The 21,790-nt window shown below is 41.6% G+C and overlaps 2 protein-coding genes across 13 annotated transcripts in view; one reads left to right on the top strand and one right to left on the bottom strand.

Moving 5' to 3' along the window:
• The window catches only part of GMPR (guanosine monophosphate reductase), a 28,927-nt gene extending 20,508 nt beyond the window's left edge, over positions 1-8,419 (top strand). For all 4 annotated transcript variants that reach the window (XM_033154629.1, XM_033154628.1, XM_033154627.1 and 1 more), the window contains exons 7-9: positions 517-559; positions 2,671-2,830; positions 4,618-8,419. In XM_033154629.1, the coding sequence (XP_033010520.1) occupies positions 517-559; positions 2,671-2,830; positions 4,618-4,795 (381 nt within the window). In that variant the 3' untranslated portion in view covers positions 4,796-8,419. The remainder of the gene's footprint in view (positions 1-516; positions 560-2,670; positions 2,831-4,617) is intronic.
• A 2,427-nt stretch (positions 8,420-10,846) lies between these two features.
• ATXN1 (ataxin 1) overlaps positions 10,847-21,790 on the bottom strand; it is a 211,617-nt gene continuing 200,673 nt past the window's right edge. For all 9 annotated transcript variants that reach the window (XM_033154621.1, XM_033154617.1, XM_033154626.1 and 6 more), the window contains one exon: positions 10,847-18,556. In XM_033154621.1, the coding sequence (XP_033010512.1) occupies positions 18,026-18,556 (531 nt within the window). In that variant the 3' untranslated portion in view covers positions 10,847-18,025. The remainder of the gene's footprint in view (positions 18,557-21,790) is intronic.

Genomic DNA, 21,790 nt, shown 5'->3' with positions numbered 1-21,790 from the left:
ACTATGGCTTATTTTCAGGGGCTGTCTTATTTTAACTGCTCTGCGTCGGTATGCTGCATAGCCACGCCTATCCAGGCCATCTTAAGGGAGACACCGCATCACTGTCTTATTTTCGGGGTATGGCTTATTTTGCACAAATGCATAGAAATCCTGCTATGGCTTATTTTATGGGTATGTCTTATTTTCGGGAAAACACGGTACTTAATTCAGGAGAAACAAACCATCGTCCTTCTAATATGGCTTGTTACTCCCACTTGCGCCAGAGGAAAAGTGAAGTTCTGCCACAAAACCCTGCTTATTCATGGTGAGCCACAACAGGAGTGGGAGACCTTTTTGGCCTGGGTGGGCCAAATCTTTATCTCCCTGTTCCCATGGGCCAGCTTAGACAGGTGTGTGGCCATTTCATTCCAAACAGTTATCTATTGCTATTGAACTGTTTGTGGTATTGTTGGATACAACTATTGGGCTACAACAAATGCAAACTTCGACACTGACTTCTCTCCCTCTTTTATGTAGGATGGGGGATGCAGCTGTCCAGGAGATGTTGCCAAAGCTTTTGGTGAGTATTGTTTGCTGCTTGAGAAATGTGAAGAGCATTAGGTTCTCCTGTCTTTCTGATTAAATATTTCATCTCCCATTTATCTTCCACATAACTCAGAGGAAGCAGATTGCAAACTACTTTGCAGACTGAAACTGGCCAAGTTCAAATGTACTAATCCAAACCATGGCTTAGCTCAGGAGTGGGAAACTGCATCTGGCTAGTGAGCTGGGTCTAGAACTGCCTCCACCCCTTGTAGGCTATCTTTGATAGGCAGGTAGAGCTGCCCACCTGTCAGTCATCTGGCTTCATGTGACATCAGGTGATCACACTTCAAAGGAAAAATCAGGAGTGCATTCAGAAGTGTGCAGTCATGAGTGTGTTCCCGATTCTTCCATTCTAATTAAAGCTGGGACTGAAAGTTCTTCCTTTGCAGCCACAAGCCACAGCTGCAAAAAAAGAAAAAAAAAAGAATATTGCTTTCCTAGCCGAAAATGGGGAAGAAGGCAGATTGGCTTTGCTGGTGCATTTCCACCATCCTGCTTTCCCCACCACCTTGCCCCTCCAGTGACTCAGCTGTCAGGCCAGGCAAGTGCCGCTGTTCCACCAAGCCACCTGCTGTTGGTTGACACAGGATACAAGCTACATGCAGTTACATGATCTTTGTGGAGGTGGGATAATGATGCTCACTTCTGAATCTGTTGAATGTGTGCCACCAAAGTGCTGATTCTGCACCCTGCTTTAGGCTGCAGTCCTAACCCGCCTTATTTGGGAGTAAGCCTTAGTGAAATTCAGTAGGAATTCTGAATACATGTTGTTAAGTACTGCACTGTTAGGGTTTATCGACAACTCTTTTCCCACTGCTTTTCCCTGGGGAAAACTGCTTTTTAGTGCTCAATTGGAGCAAATGGCAATTTGGGTTTTCCCTGGATTAACGTTTCCTCCGATTTAGAGCTAAAGAGCAGGTTTTCCCTGGGAAAGGAGTATGACGAAGGGGGAAACCACCCAGACCCATGGGACAAGAGGAAATGAGGATGAGCCCTCAGTTTGGTTAAAATCCTCATACCAGAATAATTCAATTTGGTGCTTCCCACATGTTGATGCCACTCATTTTCTTAAAGCTATAGCTAAGGCTATTCCAACTTCTCACTATGTTTTAAGTGGGCAGGGGCGACACCTTGCTACTAGAAAAAATGGCTTTATTTCAGTTGGAACCTTTCCTGGAATTGGGCAAGCAAGAAACTACTTCAAGCGGTTCCACTGTTTTACTTTCTTAAGCTTTGTTTTCCTGAAATGTAATCTAATTTCATCTAAACGCAATGAAAAATGTATGTTAGATCTTGACATTTGACTAGTCAAAATTTCAATTTCAATTTTAATAATAAGAATAATAATCCAAGAACAGAGTTTGCCCTTGAAGAGGTCTAGCTGCAGAAAATGGGGAGAAATGCCAGAGGTTGGGATGATAGTTGTCTTTCATTGGCGGAAGGATTCTAGTTGAACATGAATTGAAATTGTTGAAATTGTTACATCTTTCTTTCACACAGCCTTTATGATGGTGGCATGGAAGTTATTTCCAAATGGTGAGGCAACCTCATTTAGCTGCTGAGGTGGGAAGTTTTACTAGTCTCTTATTTGGGCCAAGGAACACAGGATTCTCTATTTCTTCTGATCATGTTCTTATGTACATGCAGATACATGCCAGCAACATTTCATTAGTCTGGATAGCTCAGTTGGTAGAATGTGCTGCTGATAACGCCAAGGTTGCAGGTTCAATCCCCATATGGGACAGCTGCATATTCCCGCATTGCAGGGGGTTGGGCTAGATGATCCTCAGGGTCCCTTCCAACTCTACAATTCTATGATTCTCTGCTCCTGGTTCTCAAAGTGTGAAGAAGGCCTTCCTTAGGAAGCAGTTGGAAAGAAAACATATATGAGCAATTCTGAACCAATTTCCACATGCCCTCTCATGTAATCCAAGTCCTACTTTTTTAAAAGATAAAATTCCCATGGATGACTAGGTTTCTCTTATTGATACATCCTGGCCAGATAGGAATCACATTTCAGCTATGCTCTCTTTTGCCTTTTTTTGCTGCACCTCAACTCTAATGCCCTCTTTCTTTCTATCACAGGAGCTGGTGCTGATTTTGTGATGCTCGGGGGCATGTTTGCAGGACATGACCAATGTGCTGGAGAGATTATTGAAAAAAATGGCAAGAAGGTGAAGCTCTTCTATGGAATGAGCTCTGACACAGCCATGAAGAAGCATGTGGGAGGTGTTGCAGAATACAGGTACCAGCTGCACTCAAAATTTTGGCACAGAATTAAGTTCCACTCTTCCAGCTCCCTCATTTTTGGATATTGTCCTTGGCAGCAAATAGCCGATATCTAACTGCAACCTGTTATTGCCAGCAGGTGCCATGGCTGTATCCCTATCTCTCTAGTACAAGGGCAGTGAATCCTTGCTAGCAATCAGTCTGGAATTCAGACCAGTGTCTTGTAAATTGAGGCAGCCCGATTATATGGAATAGCCAATCCAATGCAAGAGAAATGAATGCTTAAGCCTGATGGGTTTAGCTGTGCTTTTGTGTGGTATTGTGGCATCTGGCTTCTAGTTTATTACAGAATGGATTTATTTTTTTCTTCAGCAGCACACACCACACCCTTCCCTACACTTACCTTTCGCTGTGCAAAGCACAACAGTTGGACAAGAACCATACACCCAGTTCTGTTTACTAAATGGGAATAATTTAAATTAAGAAAATCAATATTCAGGAGATAGCATCCCCTGGTTTCTTTTGGATGTAATGGGGTCTCAGGGTGCAATAACATGTTTGGGCCATCAGTAAGCTGTCACCTGTATTTCCTTTCAAAGCTTGTCTTTCAAACAGGGGCGTCGCTGGGGAGGGGCGGTACGCCCCCAGTGACAGGGTGAGCAGCGGCGGGTGGGGGTGACAAGCGGCGGCCCCTCCCGCCACTCCCACGCACCGCCGCTCCCTCCGTCACCCCGGGAGCAGCAGCGAGCGAGCACCCCGTCCATGCAGCGCTGCTCCTCCCAAGGTGACCGGTGGTGCGTGGGGAGTGGCGGGAGGGGCCGCCGCATGTCACCCCCACGCACCGCCGCTCGCTCCGTCGCCGTGGGAGCAGCAGCGCACAGTGTGTGCGGTGCTGCTGCTCCCGGGGCGATGGAACGAACGGTGGCACGTGGGGTGACAAGCGGCGGCCACTCCCACGCGCCGCCGCTCCGCTCCCTGCCCGCTGGGCTCAGGGAGCGGAGCCCAGGGGAAAGGACAGGGGCAGACCAGCTGGCCCAACCCCTCTCCTTTCCCCGGGACGGCTCCGCTCACGGAGCGCAGCGGGAGAGGGGCGGGCCAACTGGCCCACGCGGAGGCGTTGTTCCGTGCGCATGCGTCATGACGTCATGCGCACGGAGCGACGCCCCGCCCCGCCCCCATGGGTGCCGCTGGGCTTGCCGCCCCCGGCAGCCCAGCGGCTAGCTACGCCCCTGCTTTCAAACAAGTGAAAGAGACCTTGTCAGATAGTTCAGACTGCCCTAGAGATTCAGACTATATAATTTTGCCTCCATTTCAGATTATGCATCTTCAGTATGGCTAATATGAAACACTAATCTTTCCCCTCACCTGACTGGAAGAAAGCACCTCAAGAGAGGCCATGATATGCTCCAGTAAAGATGTGATTTTCTCATCCTGGAGCTGTCAAGGAGATTGGATCAGCTAATAAGCACGTTATGAAGGCTTTCATAAGCATAAAAAACCCTGTACGGACTTAATGCAATTTTCTAAAAATGCTGTCAAAAAGTAATTTTATCAGTTTTAAATTTAAACCACCAGCACAACACATTGCTAGGGTTGCCTTACCAATCTAATCTTATTTGGGCAGTGGGTCTTGTACAAGCAAAAATAACTGTGTGTTTGGAGGCGGCTTGTGCTGTTGAAAGACCCACATCCAGTGTATGTTAAGGAAAGCACTTAAACAAAAATCAAATTTCTCTAGGAATTTTTTTTTTAATTGAAAAGAACGCCTCCTACTAGTGCAAATCAATCTGCCTTTACCTGCAGAGCATCAGAGGGCAAAACCGTGGAGGTGCCTTACAGAGGGGATGTGGAGGATACCATTCGTGACATCCTGGGTGGCCTACGATCTACCTGCACCTACGTGGGAGCTGCCAAACTCAAAGAGCTTAGTCGAAGGACAACTTTCATTCGGGTAACTCAGCAGCACAGCACAGCTTATTAGCCAAAGAGGAAAAAGCTGTGGGGCTGTGAAATGTGCTGTCTGTTTCTCCCCTTCCATTTTTTGGTGGGGGGCAATACGGCTTCTTGCTGGTATACTTCTAGCTAGAAGAGGAAGCAGGTTGATTGCCCCCGCCAAAAAAGTTTGTTGTAGTGGTGGGGTTAAGCCTAAGGAGGTCAAGCCATACACTTCAGCTATGTCCATGATGATTTATTCTTTGTTCAAAATACAGTAGCACTCTTATTTTATAGCCTTGTCTATTTAAATGAGAAATCTAGTTTGACCTAGTCAGATCTTCATTCTGTTGGAACAATTCCTGTTACCAATATGAGCAAACCCACCCAAGCTTTTTATAGTCAACTGACCAGTTTTTTCTGCTCCTTTAACATGGTGCAGAAGTCAGAAAAGCCTGGAGAGCAACTGTGAAAACTAGAAGGTGCTCATTGCCAGGGTGTGGCCCTAGCATGCCAACCTTCGGCCAACACCTCTAGAACTAAAATTTAAAAAATTAAAATGCTGCTTTATTTTCTCTGTGACATTAAGTACTTGATTTTTAATGTGTGCTGATATATTCATGTTCTTAAAATTGTTGATTAAATAGTTATATTAATTTTATTGCAATGCTTTGCTGGCAGAGACATTCAAACAAAGGAAATGGACATGTCTTTTATATTCATGTAGAATACCGTATTTCCAAGATAACGGTGGTTGCTATATTTCTCAGATTCCTTTGGTTAAGGGCAGAGGACAAACACCAGCTTCATATATATATTTTTGGTTCCTACTGTTCAGGGCCTGATTAAGCCACCTCATTCCATTTATCAAAGATCAAGTGTTTCCAGACACTACAAAATACTTGCAGGGAAGTTGTAAGTGGAGTTCTGTAGTTTTAGGCGCCAGTCAGGGCCATAGATCTTCGGCCCCACAGCTCCTCGTAACCAAGGCCTTTCCGATAAGGGGCAGTGTGGTCATGACCTTCAGTCTGGAACTTCATTTGTCAAAATGTCTATCATCACTGTGGTTGTTTGGGGGGTGGCAGGGCCAGAAATGTGGAAACTTATCCAAATGCAATAGGGATTTCATTATCAGAAATGCTATGAATCTGAACAAACCTAGTCACTGGTTCACTGGCTAAGGTTTTATTTTGTCATGCAGGCCTTCTGCTGCTGTGACTTCCTTTTCCTCCAATATAAGTGATGGCTGCCTGCCTCTAACATTAAAGTGCTGGACAGTGAAATTACCAAGTCCCAGGGTGCATCTGCTTCACTTTCTTACATGAACGTGAATGACTGCATTCATAGATAGATAAGACACAGGATTACCTGTTATGACACTGTTAGACTGAGGGCAAAACCTACCTTCCCTCCTCCATTTGACAGAGAGCTCAGAGGCGCATACTGCTTCCATCTCAGTGAGTTTGTGTAATCAACTCCCTCCCTTGGAGTCATTAGCAGCCTTCCTTTGAAAAGCCAGTTTAACCTGGGGTGGGTGGAAATGTGGCAGGAGTGTAGGAGTATGCCAATGGAGAAATGTAATCTACTCATCATTTGCTGATTATTTTACTTGCATAGATGATCTAATAAGTAAAGAGACAAGTGGGCATACAAATGTACACACTAATTTCTGAACTGGAACAGTGTCTTAAAATCACAGCAGAAAAGATAGCAGCCTAATTTGCTAGCAGGTTTGAATTTTCTGGGATATTGAGAGCTACAGCATCACATCTGTTGTACTTTTAAAGTACTCAATCCCATCCTGGAAGACACCGCAACCAACTATATTGAAGGTGTGTGGTCTAATTATATATTACATTTTAGGAACTTGTACTGGATTAAAAAAAAAAGTCTCTTCATTCTCTCCAGTATTTCTTTATCTTCTAATTTTGAGACTTAAAAGGTACAGACAAATGGTCCTTTAGCAGTTAAGACAGAAAATTTCATATTACAACAGGTCCTTCCCTGTCAGCCCTATGGACTTGGCTGTCGTCAAGTCTTTGATACAATAACTGGAATAACAAAATTCACAGCTTGTACATGTGTGCTACACGGAACTTGACAGTGGATATGCGTAGTTGCTGGGCATTCACAACCATGACATTTCCAAAGCTGAACACATGCAAGTGATCTGAAAGCACAGTGGAAGTTTTTTTTTTTAAGGAATGATTTTTAAACATCAAAACTGAAATCTTGAACCCACACTTACTGAAAAGTAAGTTCCACTGAGTACAGTGGGGCTTGCTTGTGAGTAGTCATTCATTGATTGTGTTTTGAAAAAAATTGGGTTGATTTAAATATAAACAGGAATATGATTCTTTAAAACATACATTCTCTATTTGAAACAAACTATTCCTAACTTTCCCCTTAGAACAGAATCACCTTTCCCATTGCATGGCAAAGCTTTGCAACACTTGATACGTTTGGATTTGGTTATGTTTCCACCATCATTCTAAAAGTGTTAAGACTGCAGAACGAAAATTAGGTACACCTGCTCCCACCCTCAAATTGGCTGGGCATCTCTCATGACCTTGCAATGCAATGGTATTTTAAAACCAACATACCTGCTTAAGACACTTCTGGTTTCACATGAAAGAGAACTAACAAGAGCAGCTGAAATGACCTGCTGAAAAAAAATTATTTAAACCTAATTGAATAGCATGTGGTGAGATTGTACTAGATGCCTGTGCAAGCAGAGAATGGATGCCTTACAAATAATGCACATATATGTTAGAAGTGTGCAGATACTTTTTAAATCAATGTAGAATATTGCACAGACAGGAAAAGCCACACCAGGGAGGCCAGTTCTTACATTATTGCAGTGGTGGGGGAAGCACTTGCCTTAAGACACTCTGCCCTATCACTCATCATAACGTAAGACAGGGAGAAGTTTCTGCTAGTGGTAATCTTTGGCCTTCCCAAATGTTGAAGACTCTACCTCCCATCATCCCTGGCCACTGCCATTGTTGATTGGGGTTGAGGCCCAACATCTGGAGGTTTTGAACCCGTTTAGCAAGCACCAGCCTATACCCCCACCTGAGGATATATTATTGCAGTATTATGTGGATGGGTCCCCGTACCTTGTGAGCAGACCCCTAGGGAAGTTAACTGTGTCTTGCCTTCCTTCTTGGCATGGCACCTGCAGAGCCACACTGTACAGAAAGCTCTTGCCGGAAGTCATACTTGAAGCTTTGTGCTCTGCCAGTGACCCTACTGCTATAAACATCCTAAAGGAAATTGAACAATACAGCCCAACAATATCTGCACTCCCCTCCCCTTACCTCCATTCTTCCTTGATTTTATTTAGGAAAGCAAGTCCTCAAGGTACATCCAATTTGGATGCAGCCACTGAAATCACACACAACTGGATAAAATGTCAAAGTATCATAATTTAAGGATGCATGAATACAAAGATAATGGAACAGAATGAGCTTTAAATGAATTCAGAATGCACAATCATACTATGCATGCATTATATGACTAAAGTTCCAGTTTTTCTTTGAATTCGGGTGTGTGGCAGGGGACTGGACAATAGAATTGAACTGTGATTTATATAAAACAGAATGGCAATTATATGCAATATGCATCAAATTCTGTGTATATTTTATTATGGAAAAAATAAATATGTTTTATTCTATTTTTTTAAAAAAACCCTCCTTGTCACAAAGGGTAAACTTTCATGTGGACAAACTGCTATTTAAAAAAATGAAACAAACCGACTCCCACCTCTCTCTTACCGTAATTCATACACAACGAAGAACACTTATTTGCAATTGGCACTGTTATTTTTATTAGTACGAGTATACTGAAACAATAAACTTGTACTGGTATACAGACAATTTCTTTAAAACAATTTTGTTCAAATTTTGAATCAAACATTGTTTTATTATAATAATGAAATAATTTCTACCTAGAAAACCTGCAAGCACCATCAAAGAAAGGGACCATAAAATTCAATAAACAGACGCGAGTGTATCCTACAAATAGACACACCACGATTAGAAAATAGAATATGAATTTTTCCATTTTTTATATTTGTTTTAAAAAAGCTAGTGCAAGTACAATATTTTACACTGGAATTACAGAGAGTATGCACGCATATGGAAAAAGGTTCTCTTGTCACAATAAAAGCTCTTACCTATGTCTGTATGCACTTAATTTTTTTCCTCCTCTTTTCTATAAGGTGCAAAACATTATTCCCTCCCCATTTCTCCTTTGTACTGGCCATTGCAGCCCAATATGACCTCAGCATAAAGCTATGATACCCCTTTTCCTATGCCAACACTAGGCAGGACATTGAAAGTGTACTTTTCAGTCATTTGAATAAGGGAAAGAAGCCAGTATGAACCACCTACTGACTTTGTGATGCTTCTTTCCTCAAGAACTTGCTGGATGCTTATAATGTTGACAAGATTGCTACCAAATTGAAAGTAAGGGCCTCAAAGTTCCCTATTTAGATGCTTCAGAAAGACAAGTATTTAGTGATGTTACGTATTTTTTTTAAAAGGTATTTTTAGTATTGGCTGTTGGGAGTAACCAAAGATAAGCTTCATATCCTAATAGAATAATTTGAGAGGCAACAGTTCTGGAAATACAATAGAAAACATGAGAACTCCAACCAGCTAAGTAAGTGCAGATATTTATTGCCCAGAAACAACAGTTTGAGGCATTTCAAGTACTTAAGGACTGCCTTCTAGCATTAAACTTAAATAGACACAGAACAGTTTGAAGGTAAATCTAAACTATCAATCTACTTCTCAAGTATGTAAGCCAAATTTACATCCAGATCAATCAATTAAAAGGTTTTCTCTTCTGCTAGCTATACAGCCTTAAAATGTTCAACATGTATCAGAACTGTTATTTCTCTGGACAATGAATATCTGTACCTATTTTTGTTCCTCCTTTGGCTTTGGCTTCAGATTGGTGGAGATTTATTGGCAGCCATTTTGAAATATAATTGCCCTCTCTATGGAGATAGCAATCTCAAGAGGAATTGCACATATATGCACTGAAAGGCTTCTAATTTTCAGAGCACTCTCTTTGTGGCCAGCTCTTCTGCTGGTATAAGTTGGTCTACTTCTACTAGTTTTATTAACTCAACGAAATCAACACATTTGAAGGATGATTGCAGCCCAAAAGTTTCCTATACGAAGCATTCAGTGGCTGTACAACTGTTCACTAGCCACTCCCAAACACACACACACACACACCTTTGAAAGTGGCAAGTGCCTATGATCTGGACCTCTATAGCATCACTTGTCACAGACCTCATTGAAGGTGACTTGCGGTATTATACAGCAGTTCCAGCACCAGTGAGTTAGTCCTATTGCAGACAACACCTCCAATGGCTGCCTATTGTATGGCTGAGGAAAAAGTGAACAAGAGCTTCAATCAAGCAAAAGGAAAATGAACAAACAAAAGCAACCTTGGGTGAAGCCTCTGATTCATTCTCAGTGGAAGACTCAAGTCCTTTCCGAGCACAATGAGAAAAACCACAGAGTTTTTGCAATCTGCACTGTAGAAGCACTCCTTGACCAAATGCACTTCATTTTATTGTGTGAGAGGCCATCTTTCTGCACCTGAAGGGGCCATTTTAATATAGAATTATATCCCCCCCATATTTAATGCCAGAACAGAAACTTGGATTATTACTACAGACTGAAAGGGGGGAAGGGGAGAAGGATTCAGACAACTATCAATCGGCTCCCAGCCGCTTTTAAGGACTCCGTATTGTAAATTAATTTTACACCTTTACCCCAGAAATATTTATATTCCTAAATTCCCTTCGGGGGTTTTTTGTGTGTGCTAGTAATGTATATTTTATATATCAAACCAAATGAAAAAAAGCAAAACTTTTGCAAAACTGCTAGAGTAACTTAAATAATGTCTTTAATACCTCCAGGCACCAATGAGGTTTGCGTGCGTGCTCTGTGAGAGGTTATGTGGAATTAAGGGACACAAATTGCTCATTCCTTCTTGCCTTTTTGTGGTTGCAAGAACCCCTGGTGACAAGCACTTCTTGTTCAGTATTAAATTCTTTGGGTTCTTTTTCTTAAAAATAAAAAATAAAGAACAGGAAGTGCAGAAGACATATAGCTCACCATCCCTAGAAGGAGTTAAGACTTCTAATCAAGTTCAAAATCAAAATTGAAAAGGGACAAATTGTAGCATGATGGTGAATCATTCTCCCCTGCCCCAACAACAGGATTCATGTAATACAAATACAAAAGTAAGCATAGTTGTCTTTGTAAAACCTGTTAATTAGCATTTCTTTCCAGCCAGAACCAATACAATCGGATCACCTAGACGTGAGAGTTTTCTATATACAAATAACATGTAACTCACCCTTTCTCGGCTTTTGTACTTTTATTTCATTTTTACAAACAACACACTATTTCAACATATCCATCGCTTTTCAAACACTGAATGAATCATTCCAACATTCATGTTTCTTTTGTGCAATTTTTTTTTAAAAAACATTACCTGTACTCCTCTCAATGTGAGTGCTTCAAAAAAGTTTGTTTAAGCTTCTCATCAAATTAGGTTCACGTAAAAAAATATTCCCACGAGTTAATAGTGCTACAAGTAAAGATCCTATCAGTAAGGTAACACGTCTGAAGCGAGGTCGTCTATGTAAAAGAAATTGAACTCTGGAGTAGAAGTGTGCAACTTGTTTGGAATTTCCCTATCAACAGAAAAAACAGAATACTGCTCTTGGAAACTACAAAAGAAATGAACAGAATAGTCCTGTGCTCTCAAAAAACAACAGTCAAAATTTGGGACACTATTCATTTATCTTATTTTTCAGGAATTGCCAGGGTTAAACATAAAAAAGCAAAAGCACTAACCACATTCTGCTTAAAAACATATAGAACAATTTCCCTTATCTTCACGCTATCACAGTGCCTGTCCCTAAGTTGGACAACACTGCTACCTGTGGTGATGGGGGAAGAAAAAGAAAGTGCAGGTCACATATTGCTGTTAACAGAGTTCAGTTCATAGTGGATGTGACACAAGAGGACTCAATTTTCTTAAAGCAGATAAAAACAAGGGGCGGGATCCAATGAACTGTGAGCAAAAAAAGGAAGAGCGCCACTAGTTCACTTGTGCAAGCAATAGCAGAATTGTTCGTATGGGATGATGATAAGGTAGGTTCTATGGTCATTTGCATTCTTCTACTTGCATGAGAGCTGTAAAACAGCACTTTCATGCACACACAAAACATCTTCCACACGCAGAAGGGTACTTTTGGATTTCAACCCATGGACGGATGCCACAAAGCCAACAGTGTCAATCCAGGAAGGCAATTAATTGCTAGTGTGTTCTGTTACCTTTGCAGTTTGGGTCACATAATGGCTGCTTTGGTTGCCCATTTCATTATTTCTGAACTGCTTGTGGGTAGGCCCACACGGCTCCTGAGTAATAATTTCTCTGATGTGTTCTGAAAAAAATAAATGATAACCACACTGTTGCCATTAGAGGTGAAATAGCGTGCTTATGAGAAGGTTAAAAGTCACAGGCACCAAACACACCAAAGTTCGGTGGGTGGCAACATCTGAAATAATGCACCCCAAGTTATGATAGCTCCAATGCTCCAATGCTGGGAGAGAGGGCCTAGCCATGAATTTAAAAGCATTGCTTTTGAATGGACTGGTCTAAGAATATATTGTTCAGCACAGATAGATTCAGGATCTCAAAAAAGATGACCCTACATATTCAAACAATTTGGAGAACCACAACTACTCCCTTGTAGGACTCTGCCTGACGGTGTAAAGATTTGCAACACTGTGGCCTGGATGTATATGGCATCGTTTTTATTTTTTAAAAAATGTTTAGAAACCAATGTCTGGAAACAAGAATAAACATTATGCGATTGACTTCAAAATAGCACTCTCATTTCCTACTGAAACAATATCATTGTTGTGATCCCCCCCAATTGCTTGGCAACATATCAAAGCAAAACAAGCCACTGTACACAGAGCAATTTCGCCCCACAACCGAAAGCTACAGTTCACACTAGACCTGCTGCTTTATGTTGCAATCCACGTGATAAATCTGGGAAGTTAATCCACGACCATGCAGGAAATCCAAACGTCTCCTTGGAATTGAACATCCCTACTCCAGAGCAGAAAAAGTGCTCCTTCTGGTCACCTCAGTGTACCACACATACGCCAGCCCCATCCCTGAGTAAGAGGTGTGAAAGGTTTCAAAATGTTCCTTGATTTAGGGAAACGAGTAGTGATGTCACTTCCTGGCTCAAAACTGCCTCCTCCCACCAATTCAAAAGTGACACCAGGATTAAAATAGAGGGATAAGACATGCATTTTTCTTCTTCCAGGAAAGGGCAACGGGGGTGGGGAAGGAAGATGCATGGGAGGGAATAAAAAACACAACACAGAATAGTCCAGGTACAACTTACAGGATACGAGGTAAGTGACATCGCACTCTGAAACCCTCATGATGTAGCCCAAACAAACTGAAATGACATCTAAGTTAAACACTATAAGGAACAGTCATTTTATACATAGATATAGATATATAGATATAGATATATTTATTTAGAAATTCCTATAAAGAGGTTCTGGTTTTTTCTTTTTCTTTGCCCTGACTAATTTTATTGGTGATTGTATGAGTTTTGTTGTAAACTAAAACAGGTCTGGTACAAAAACAAAGAGGAGGAAAGACTGGTGTCAGTTAATATTGCCATGTAGACACTGTACAGAGAGGCCTCTTACAACAAAATTAACCTTAACTTGTTCTCCGTGCCTGCCAATTGCTATTTAATCAGTGAGAAGGAAGTGGGAAGGGAGAGATTCTGTGAATCAATTTATAGGAGCAGCCCAATGGGGTTAAAAGAATTTTTCACTTGAAATTAGGTGCCTTTTCCAAAACAAACTAAGGCACTTTAGAAGCCCAATACTCAAATCCTATTCCAACTGATGAGGAGGACAGAGGACCCAACAGAGCCCTCACTGCAGACATCAGTAGGACCAGATATCACCGCGAGTCATTTTCGAAAATGCGGCACATAAAAATGTCACAGAACTGGCCCACAAATTATCAGTTCCTTACCACAACCAAGAAACGCAACTTGGGGTGTTCCAGCAGCCAAATGAACTTTTCCCTTGGTCACGGAGAGTTAAGAAGCACAGTGTGCATGTGCTCTTCCTCCTCTGCACAGGGCTAAAATTTATCAACAATAAAGAAGATGGTTTAGTAATAGTTATGGGCATAAAAATACGACATGGTGAGGCTACAGAAGACTGCTGGCACTCATCCAAGTAGTTTATAGAGTGCAAGTATTCACAGAATCTCTCCCACCCCAGGGCCATCCTCCCCATCTCTAAAGTCCTTCCAGGGAGGAATATTATCTATCTCCTGCCCCCTCTATCTAGATTTCCAACCCTGCTTTGAATGTGGAGGCCAGGTGGAGTAGAATCAAGAGCTGTACAGAGCCTTTGCTCCATGTGTGCCAAACCTATTTGCACTCAGAAAGGCTCTGTGCCTAACATGGAGCGAGGGAAGTGTAGGGCCCTAGATTTAAACGCACACAAAAGGGGTGGGTGGGAAGTTCAAGCCATCACCATGTGGGTGATTCTTAAATTGGCACATAAAATATTGCACATGCTAAAAAAGAAAAAGCAAACAACAAAGGGGAACAATGTTCGGAAGGAAGCAACAACTGCAGGATTCTAAGTCTGCAATGCAAGCAGTGAACAAAATACATTCCTATTGCTCCAACCTTTAATTATTATTACTGTTGTTGATGATTTTTTTTTTTTTACTTGTTAGTGTTAGTTTTATAGATACGGTCAGTTTCATGATCCCTGCTTCCTTTTATGTTTGATGCTCTCCGAGTACATGTGAAAATAGTGGTACTGATGGGAACGAAATAAGGATTTTTTGCCCCCTGTCTTTCTAGTCCTCTTGCCGTCAGAGGTTGAAACGAAAAACAAAACAACAACAAACAAAAAAGAAGCCAAAATAAAACTCCAATAAACAATAAATTGAAAGTGCCCTGAGCAGAGTTTATGGAAGATTAAGCAAGTTCTCTGAGCAGAAATGTTGAAAAAAAATAATTACAGCACTAAATAAGCAGTGTGATTGTGAGAAGGAACCTGCTCAGCTATTTGGTAAATTACTGAGAGGTTACAATTCAATTCAATTCAAGACAGATTTCAAGCTATTTTAAAACTTAAACACATTTTTGGTGCACCCCAGAAAATGGTACAGAAATGATTAGTTCTGGTGTGAGCTAAGGTTCAAGTAACAAAGAAAGAGACATAAGAATTGAAGGGAAGGGTAGAATGGTAGTTTTTCTCTCTCCTTAAAACATATTATATTTAATCAAAAGATGAGGAATGAACATTGGAGGAATCTGTTCATTCTGGGTTCTGTTCTGGTATCTATAATTTCGATTCTTGATCTGTAAGGGCCTCAGATTTGCAGAGGCCGAACGCAACCAGCAAAGCCACATTCACAGTCCAAGTATTGATCAAGGGAGATGAACTCCCGTTGGGCAAGTATCTCAACTAAATATTGGTTGAGCTGAGACTGAGGTCACAGCTTACCCTTCACCTGAGTGCCAGGGGTGTTCGAATTGGCCTTTTCTGCTTCATTCATTCCCTGGACAAGGCCGCTTTGAGGATAGTGGCTACCCTAAGGCATGCGGAATGATAATGGAAAACAAATCAGGGGTAAGCAGCCTCTGTTTACCCAGGTAACATGCCCTGGCTTTGGATTGCATCCAAGAATAATTGCAAGTGGGGAAAGAAGAAAACTCCTGTCCACCCGCCCACCCCTGATAAGAAGGATTGCATCCTAAAGTAATTGCAAGTGGGGAAAGAAGAGGATTCATACCCACCCACACCTGATAAGGAGAAAGCAACTGGTGTTAATAACTTCTTATGCCATTTTCATACACAATGTTAAGCCCATATTTGACCTCTCATCTGTACCACATGAGAACTTTGTTAACATGGATAGAACGTGCCAACATCAATTTTAGATTCACATTATAGACCAACTCAAGGAGAGCCCAAATTAAGCCTTGTGTGTGAAAATGCCCATAATATCTCATCAGGAGATCCTAATCTTAAAGCTTCAAAATTGGATGCAGTATTTTAATTAACTGGAATTAGCTGTGTCTTTATTAATGTGAATTATTCATAGGCGGGTGTCATCAGATCACTTGTCTGTGAGTAGTCACTAGGGCATTAATGTGGCTCTGTCAGGAACTGGTTTCAATATGGAAGCCACGGAAATCAGCAGGAGTAAGGACCTCTAGATCCACTCTTAAATTTGTTTCAGATTTGTGGGAACAGTAACACTGCCAAGAATAAAAGAGCTTAACTGGGTAAACTTTCTACCCATTGTCCTGTTTTGTACCAAACTTTTGACATCTACATTGTACTACTAATAGAAAAGAAGTTCTTCAAAGTAACAAAGAGTAGTATTCACAATAATAAAATAACAAAGGATTAGAAATAAAATGAAAAACCAAAACTTGCTTCTGTGTCAAAATCTCTCTTATGGAAACTGAGCAAATCTGAAGAGAAATTCTCAGACTTTGTCCTGGTTCAGGGTGACAGATATGGTAAGAAAATAAAAAGGTTGAAAGGAAACCTAACCCTATAAAAATGGCCTAGAGTTTAGGCAGGTTAGTAAGTAATTGCTACATCTGTTTAAGCTTCTTCAGTCCCTCTCCCTTCCCCAAAAATTATTAGGTAAAAACTGCAGGAATACCACACAAATGATAAACTCAGGATGTGCAAATTGCAAGATTCTTTAAAGTCCATTTTTTTCAAAAACACTGGACAATAATGATTTTTTTTCTTCTCTTTCTTTTATACTCTCTCTTATTCTTTTATTATCTGTCAGCTCGCATATGCCTTTAACTCTTTCACAAGCATTAAAGTTTTAAAAGTGCCTCCTATTAAGTAGTCCTCGTGGACAATGGCTGTCACATACCAGTTCATAATTCACATTCATCCCTTTGAAACCACATGAAAAACTTTCAACATCTTGCTTGTGGAAAAAAACACAACCTTCTACATAGTTTGCATGTAGTTTAACAGTGTTGAATAGATCGGTTTTCTTTTCTTTTCCTCTCTCTCTCATTGAAGAGATTAAAATGAGATACAGTACTTGCTGAGTGTTAAGCCAAGATGTTCGGCAACGAAAGTGTGAAACAGCATTTTAAGTGCTTAAAGACATTCTATGTTCATCTTTGACATCCACTTCCTTGTGTTACACTGAAATTTGAAAAAAAAGTGGCACTAGTTGTCCATAGCCAGGAACTAAAAACAGTACTAAAGTTAAGAGACAAATATTTGCAACCTAAAATGCAAACAACTGTTATGTCCACTCTCCCAAAGGGGCAGTGCATATTTACCTTGTGGAAGCAAATGCCAGTGGCAAAACTCTCTCTCTGACCCTGTACAGAAGCAATGATGATGAGCCCATGCAGGGGGTCCCCAGAGTTTGCTAGGCCTATGGCAACAATGTCCTACTTTAAAGAAATTCCCAGTGTTAACAAAGCAAGGAGCGTTTGCTGCGCCCTTGCAATGCAACTGTACTAGCAAGTGGAGATGAAATGTCTGTATATGGCAGCCTCTGAGAATGGTAATAAAAAATAGTGCAGTCAGACTCCCATTGTGGGGCAGAGGATGTAGTTGGGGGGTGGGGAGACGGGAAATATGTGGCAAACTTTGGTGGGGGGCGGGGAGGAATTTAAAAAGTGGTTTTACAGTAGAAGCCTCAGAGAATGCATGCTTCTCTGATACTGCCTCTGGATCGGACTCCCAACAGCTGCTAGCTGAGAGAACGACCAAGCCACGCTGCCATGGGACTTCCGCCCTCCCAATGAATCAGACATTAGTGTTTGTCTCTGGTGCACTTCCCTCCCTTCCCATCTCCTCGCCAAAGACAGCCAAGGCTTATTCTGCTTGAAGTGTTGGGAAAAGAGGAGTCATGGCAACAACATTTGCTTCCACAAAGGGTGGGGATGAAGCAGAAACTGCCCCTTTCTGTAGCTCTCGATAAAAATAATCACCAATGAACACTTGAGGGGAGTATGCACCAGTCTCCTGCATAATACCAGCTGCAACTATAACAACGTTATAACATAAACCTAAAATAAGATGATAACATGTAAATACTGGGTTATTTTAGCCTACAGTACAGTAATCTGGATAAAAATGACAAGGGGTAGCCTAATTTCCTTTTCCCTAAACAGACTTCACTTGCCTACATTGGATCGCCCTTCAATGCAAATCTTAACCTCCTGAGGAATAAATGAAGGTTTGGGGAGAGTCAACGGTGGCTCCTCTTCTGACTTCTCTAATTTCCGTGTTTCAGGGGCAGACCACCTCCTCTTCCTCGTTGCCGTGGGCTTGCTGGGTTCTGATTTGGTGAGCAAAGATGCTGCAGGCAATCCTATTTTGTCTGGAAACTTCAGTTCACCATTCTCAGATGACATCTTTGCACTTCCCTGATCAATCCCGTTTTCCTGCTCTGCATACCTATGTCTACTACCAGTTAGACTGTCATTCTTAGAGTGCTTCAGCAAGATGCTAGTTGAGTCCATGGACTGGCCCTTTTTGACGGAGCCGTTCTTCAGATTCTTGAGTGTAAGTGATATGCAGACGTCCCCAACAGAGAGTTTGGAACATGGCAGATCAAAGAGCTGGCTTGTTCTCTCAGGGCAGCAGGATGACCAACCTTGTCCAAATACAAAAAAGGGATATTCTACCAAGACTTCAACACTGACCTGCAGGGATGAAGGAAATGAGGGTGAGAGGGGGAAGGAGGAGAGAGAAAGAAAGGGAGAGAAAACACATTAATCTGAAAATGTTCATCTGAATACCACAGCTGAGTTTGACAAAAGCAAAAGCCTCTTTTATTGAGAAGAGGGGTAGGGCGGGTTCAGAGAGAGTTGGGGGTTATTGCTATTATTGCAAAACAAGCTTTGCACCCTAACCCAGCCTTGGCACTCCTCATACTAGACCGTAGCTCAAGTTGTGTTAAAGGTAATAAAGAATTAATCGGTTTTCTTCTGACTGTGGCCCAGCAGTGGAAAAGTAAACCAGAACTACCCAGGAATCTACCATTTTAATGGTGGGTGGGATGTGGCCTTCTCAGAAAGACTTGCCTGCCCCACAAGATACTTCCAAAAGAGACAAGTCCAACATGCCGTAGCATCCATTTATTTCTCATGGAAGAGATTTCCCATTACCCACTACTCAAAAAGGTCTTTGTAGAGGTTATCTGAATGATTTTCTAAAACTGAAATAAGGGCACTCTAGCTATGGAAAATATGTAATGCAAGCTGTGATACTGAACAACAATTACCGGTAAATGTTTTTGTTTTGTGAAAAAACTAAATTAAAATAAGCTTGAGGCTGGGTGGCGGGAAGAATGGCTGAAGTCACCTTTGCATCAGTCCAGAAGGTAGTTGGGCATTTTTCTCCCAGCTGGCATAAAATATGGGCTATATGCCTTTTGGTATGCAGAAGGGGAAAGTGAAGAAGCTAGGGACAAAACTGCCAACTTTTGCTACGCCTCTTGGGGAGGTTTTAAAACACTTCATCTACCTTCCTTGCATTTTCTTCAGCAGAACAGTATACAGCCTAAGGTACTCCAACACATCTGGGGTGAAAAAGGCCCCCCAATTGCACAGTACACAGCTGCAGAAGCTACAGACATGCGGCTGCTTCCCATGCTAACTGACTGCATTCATTAAAAGCAATTTCATAAGCCGCTTCTGTTCCACAGGGATTAATCCCAAGACAGATTCTCTGTAGGTTAATTAATACAAGCTGCGGCTAGGGGATAGTTCAAAAGGAAGCCTAATTCTTCATCCTCTCCTGGGAAACACAAGCAGTTCCTCTCATCTAAAAGTGATTGTGTGCCAATGAACACAATATAGATAGTCTTGGAACCTGAATAAAACCTCAGTCAATGCTATAACTCGCATGTGATTTTGGGGTTCTATGTGATCTTTTATTTCAGCAAACAGTAATCTAATGCAATCCTGGTATACATTTAGGTGGCAATCCTATACCCACTTACCTGGGACTTGGGAGTAAACCGCTTTGAACTCACATATGAGTCAACATTCATTTTTTTAAAAAAATAAAAATAAAATTAATTTTTATTAATGAGTCGACATTCAAATAACTGCACTGCTCGCTCTAGTAAATCACACAGGTTTTTAATTTTACTTTTAAAAATACACACGAGAAAGTGAATCTGCTATTACAGAACTGGAGCATGGGGGCGAGGATGGGGCATTTGGCAATGTCCCCTTGCTCTATAAATTCAGCTGCTTTCCCTATCCCTCTTCATTTTCATCCCACCTTTTTGCCTGCCTAAGCCCTAACATCTTATTCATAACAGCATTCACCCCAAAGTAGGTCAGGATACCATTTGTCTACGATGTACGCCAGGGATAGCTAAGGTGGTTTGCTCTGGATGCTGTTAGGCTCCAACTCCCATTGGTCCTTGACAGAATGGCCAATACTCAGGAATTGTGGGACTTGAGATCCAGCAACATCTGAAAGGTACCACGTTGGTCAGTCCTGGTATATGTTGACTAAAAGACTCACTGCAGTCAAAATATGCCCCCTCTCAAAAACTGGGAAGAATATATTTTTAAAAAACCAGACATGTAATATATGAAACGCAGCATACTTTTAAAATGAGGCTGTCAAATAACTGGCTCCTGGGGAAAGTTTAATCATCAGTGAATGTGAAAGGAGATATTCTGTTGTAGATATGATCAACAACGCTGCTCTCCCTCCTATACAACATATCAATAATGTGGAATATATGTATGCTTTAAAAACCTTTAGAACCACAGGCTCACAAGGGGGTGGAGAAGGAGGAAGAGAAATTCACGGTTTACTGAAGTCGTATTTTGCTTCCTATAATGGACTGTTTGACATCAGACTTCCAGGATGTAAGGAGCCCAGCATAAAACTGGCCAGTGAGGAGGGGACAGACTTCAATGGGCCATGATAAAGACTCCCAGGGAGAAATGGGGATGTAACATAGGCACAGCATCTGAGTACTATTGCCCTGTAGGCATATCTGAGACTTGCTTAACATCTATAAGGCAGCAGCCATAGTTCCTGGTGGTATGCAGTACCGGCACCTTTTCCTTCAAATCTTGGCTTCTAAAGTGCGAGTGCGAGGAGGGCACACCTTTTCTCTAAATGGCAGGTGGCAGGGGGAAGGCTAAGGCAAGACAGACCTAGAAGACCACCTTAAGGAGCTCCTGGGCTGCAACAGCATTTGAAACAGGGGCTTCCTGGCTCACATCCTTAGCCATTATGCAACACAAATGCTGTCTTTTTTAAACTGAAAACGTTGTGCCAGACTATGCACTCAGCAGACATTTCAAATACAAACACAAGACAAAATAGTGATCTACCAAGTTGAGATTTCAACTAGTTAATCAATCAATCAATCAATCAATCAAACAAACAAACAAAAAACATCCACCAGGAGACTAGCTGCTACTACAGAAAACATGACTGATCCAGAAGGGACCCAAAGCCCTAGAATGTACAGGAAACGTAAATTAAACCCACATTTTAATTGTATCTCTCTACACGACTTGCTCTAAATTCTGGAAGCGTCCCTTGTGAGAAACACAGCTGGTGGAGTATTTTAAGTAAGATGATGTCAGCTAGATTTTGATAGGCTCCTGCATAAGGTGACACTTAAATGGAGGTCATCATCCTTTCTACCAGACGATGGCACTCTCCACTCCTGAAAGGAAAGCTTTCCTAACGTGCCACTTTTACTGATGGTATTTGTGAGCATGAAGAGAATACACTGGCATCTGCATCCCCACCTCTGCTGCTGGTGCAGAGACAGCATACAGCAACATTAAAATACTTTTTTTTGGGGGGGGGAATGGGCTAGGCTGTATTGTTTTCAGATACGTCTGAATTTTTGGTTTTACATTTCTCTGTAAGTGGAAACACAACTTTCCATT

The sequence above is a fragment of the Lacerta agilis genome, chromosome 7, assembly GCF_009819535.1.
Source record: "Lacerta agilis isolate rLacAgi1 chromosome 7, rLacAgi1.pri, whole genome shotgun sequence".
NCBI lineage: Eukaryota > Metazoa > Chordata > Lepidosauria > Squamata > Lacertidae > Lacerta > Lacerta agilis.
The sequence above is the reverse complement of the archived record's forward strand: the minus strand, read 5'-3'. Positions and strand labels throughout refer to the sequence as shown.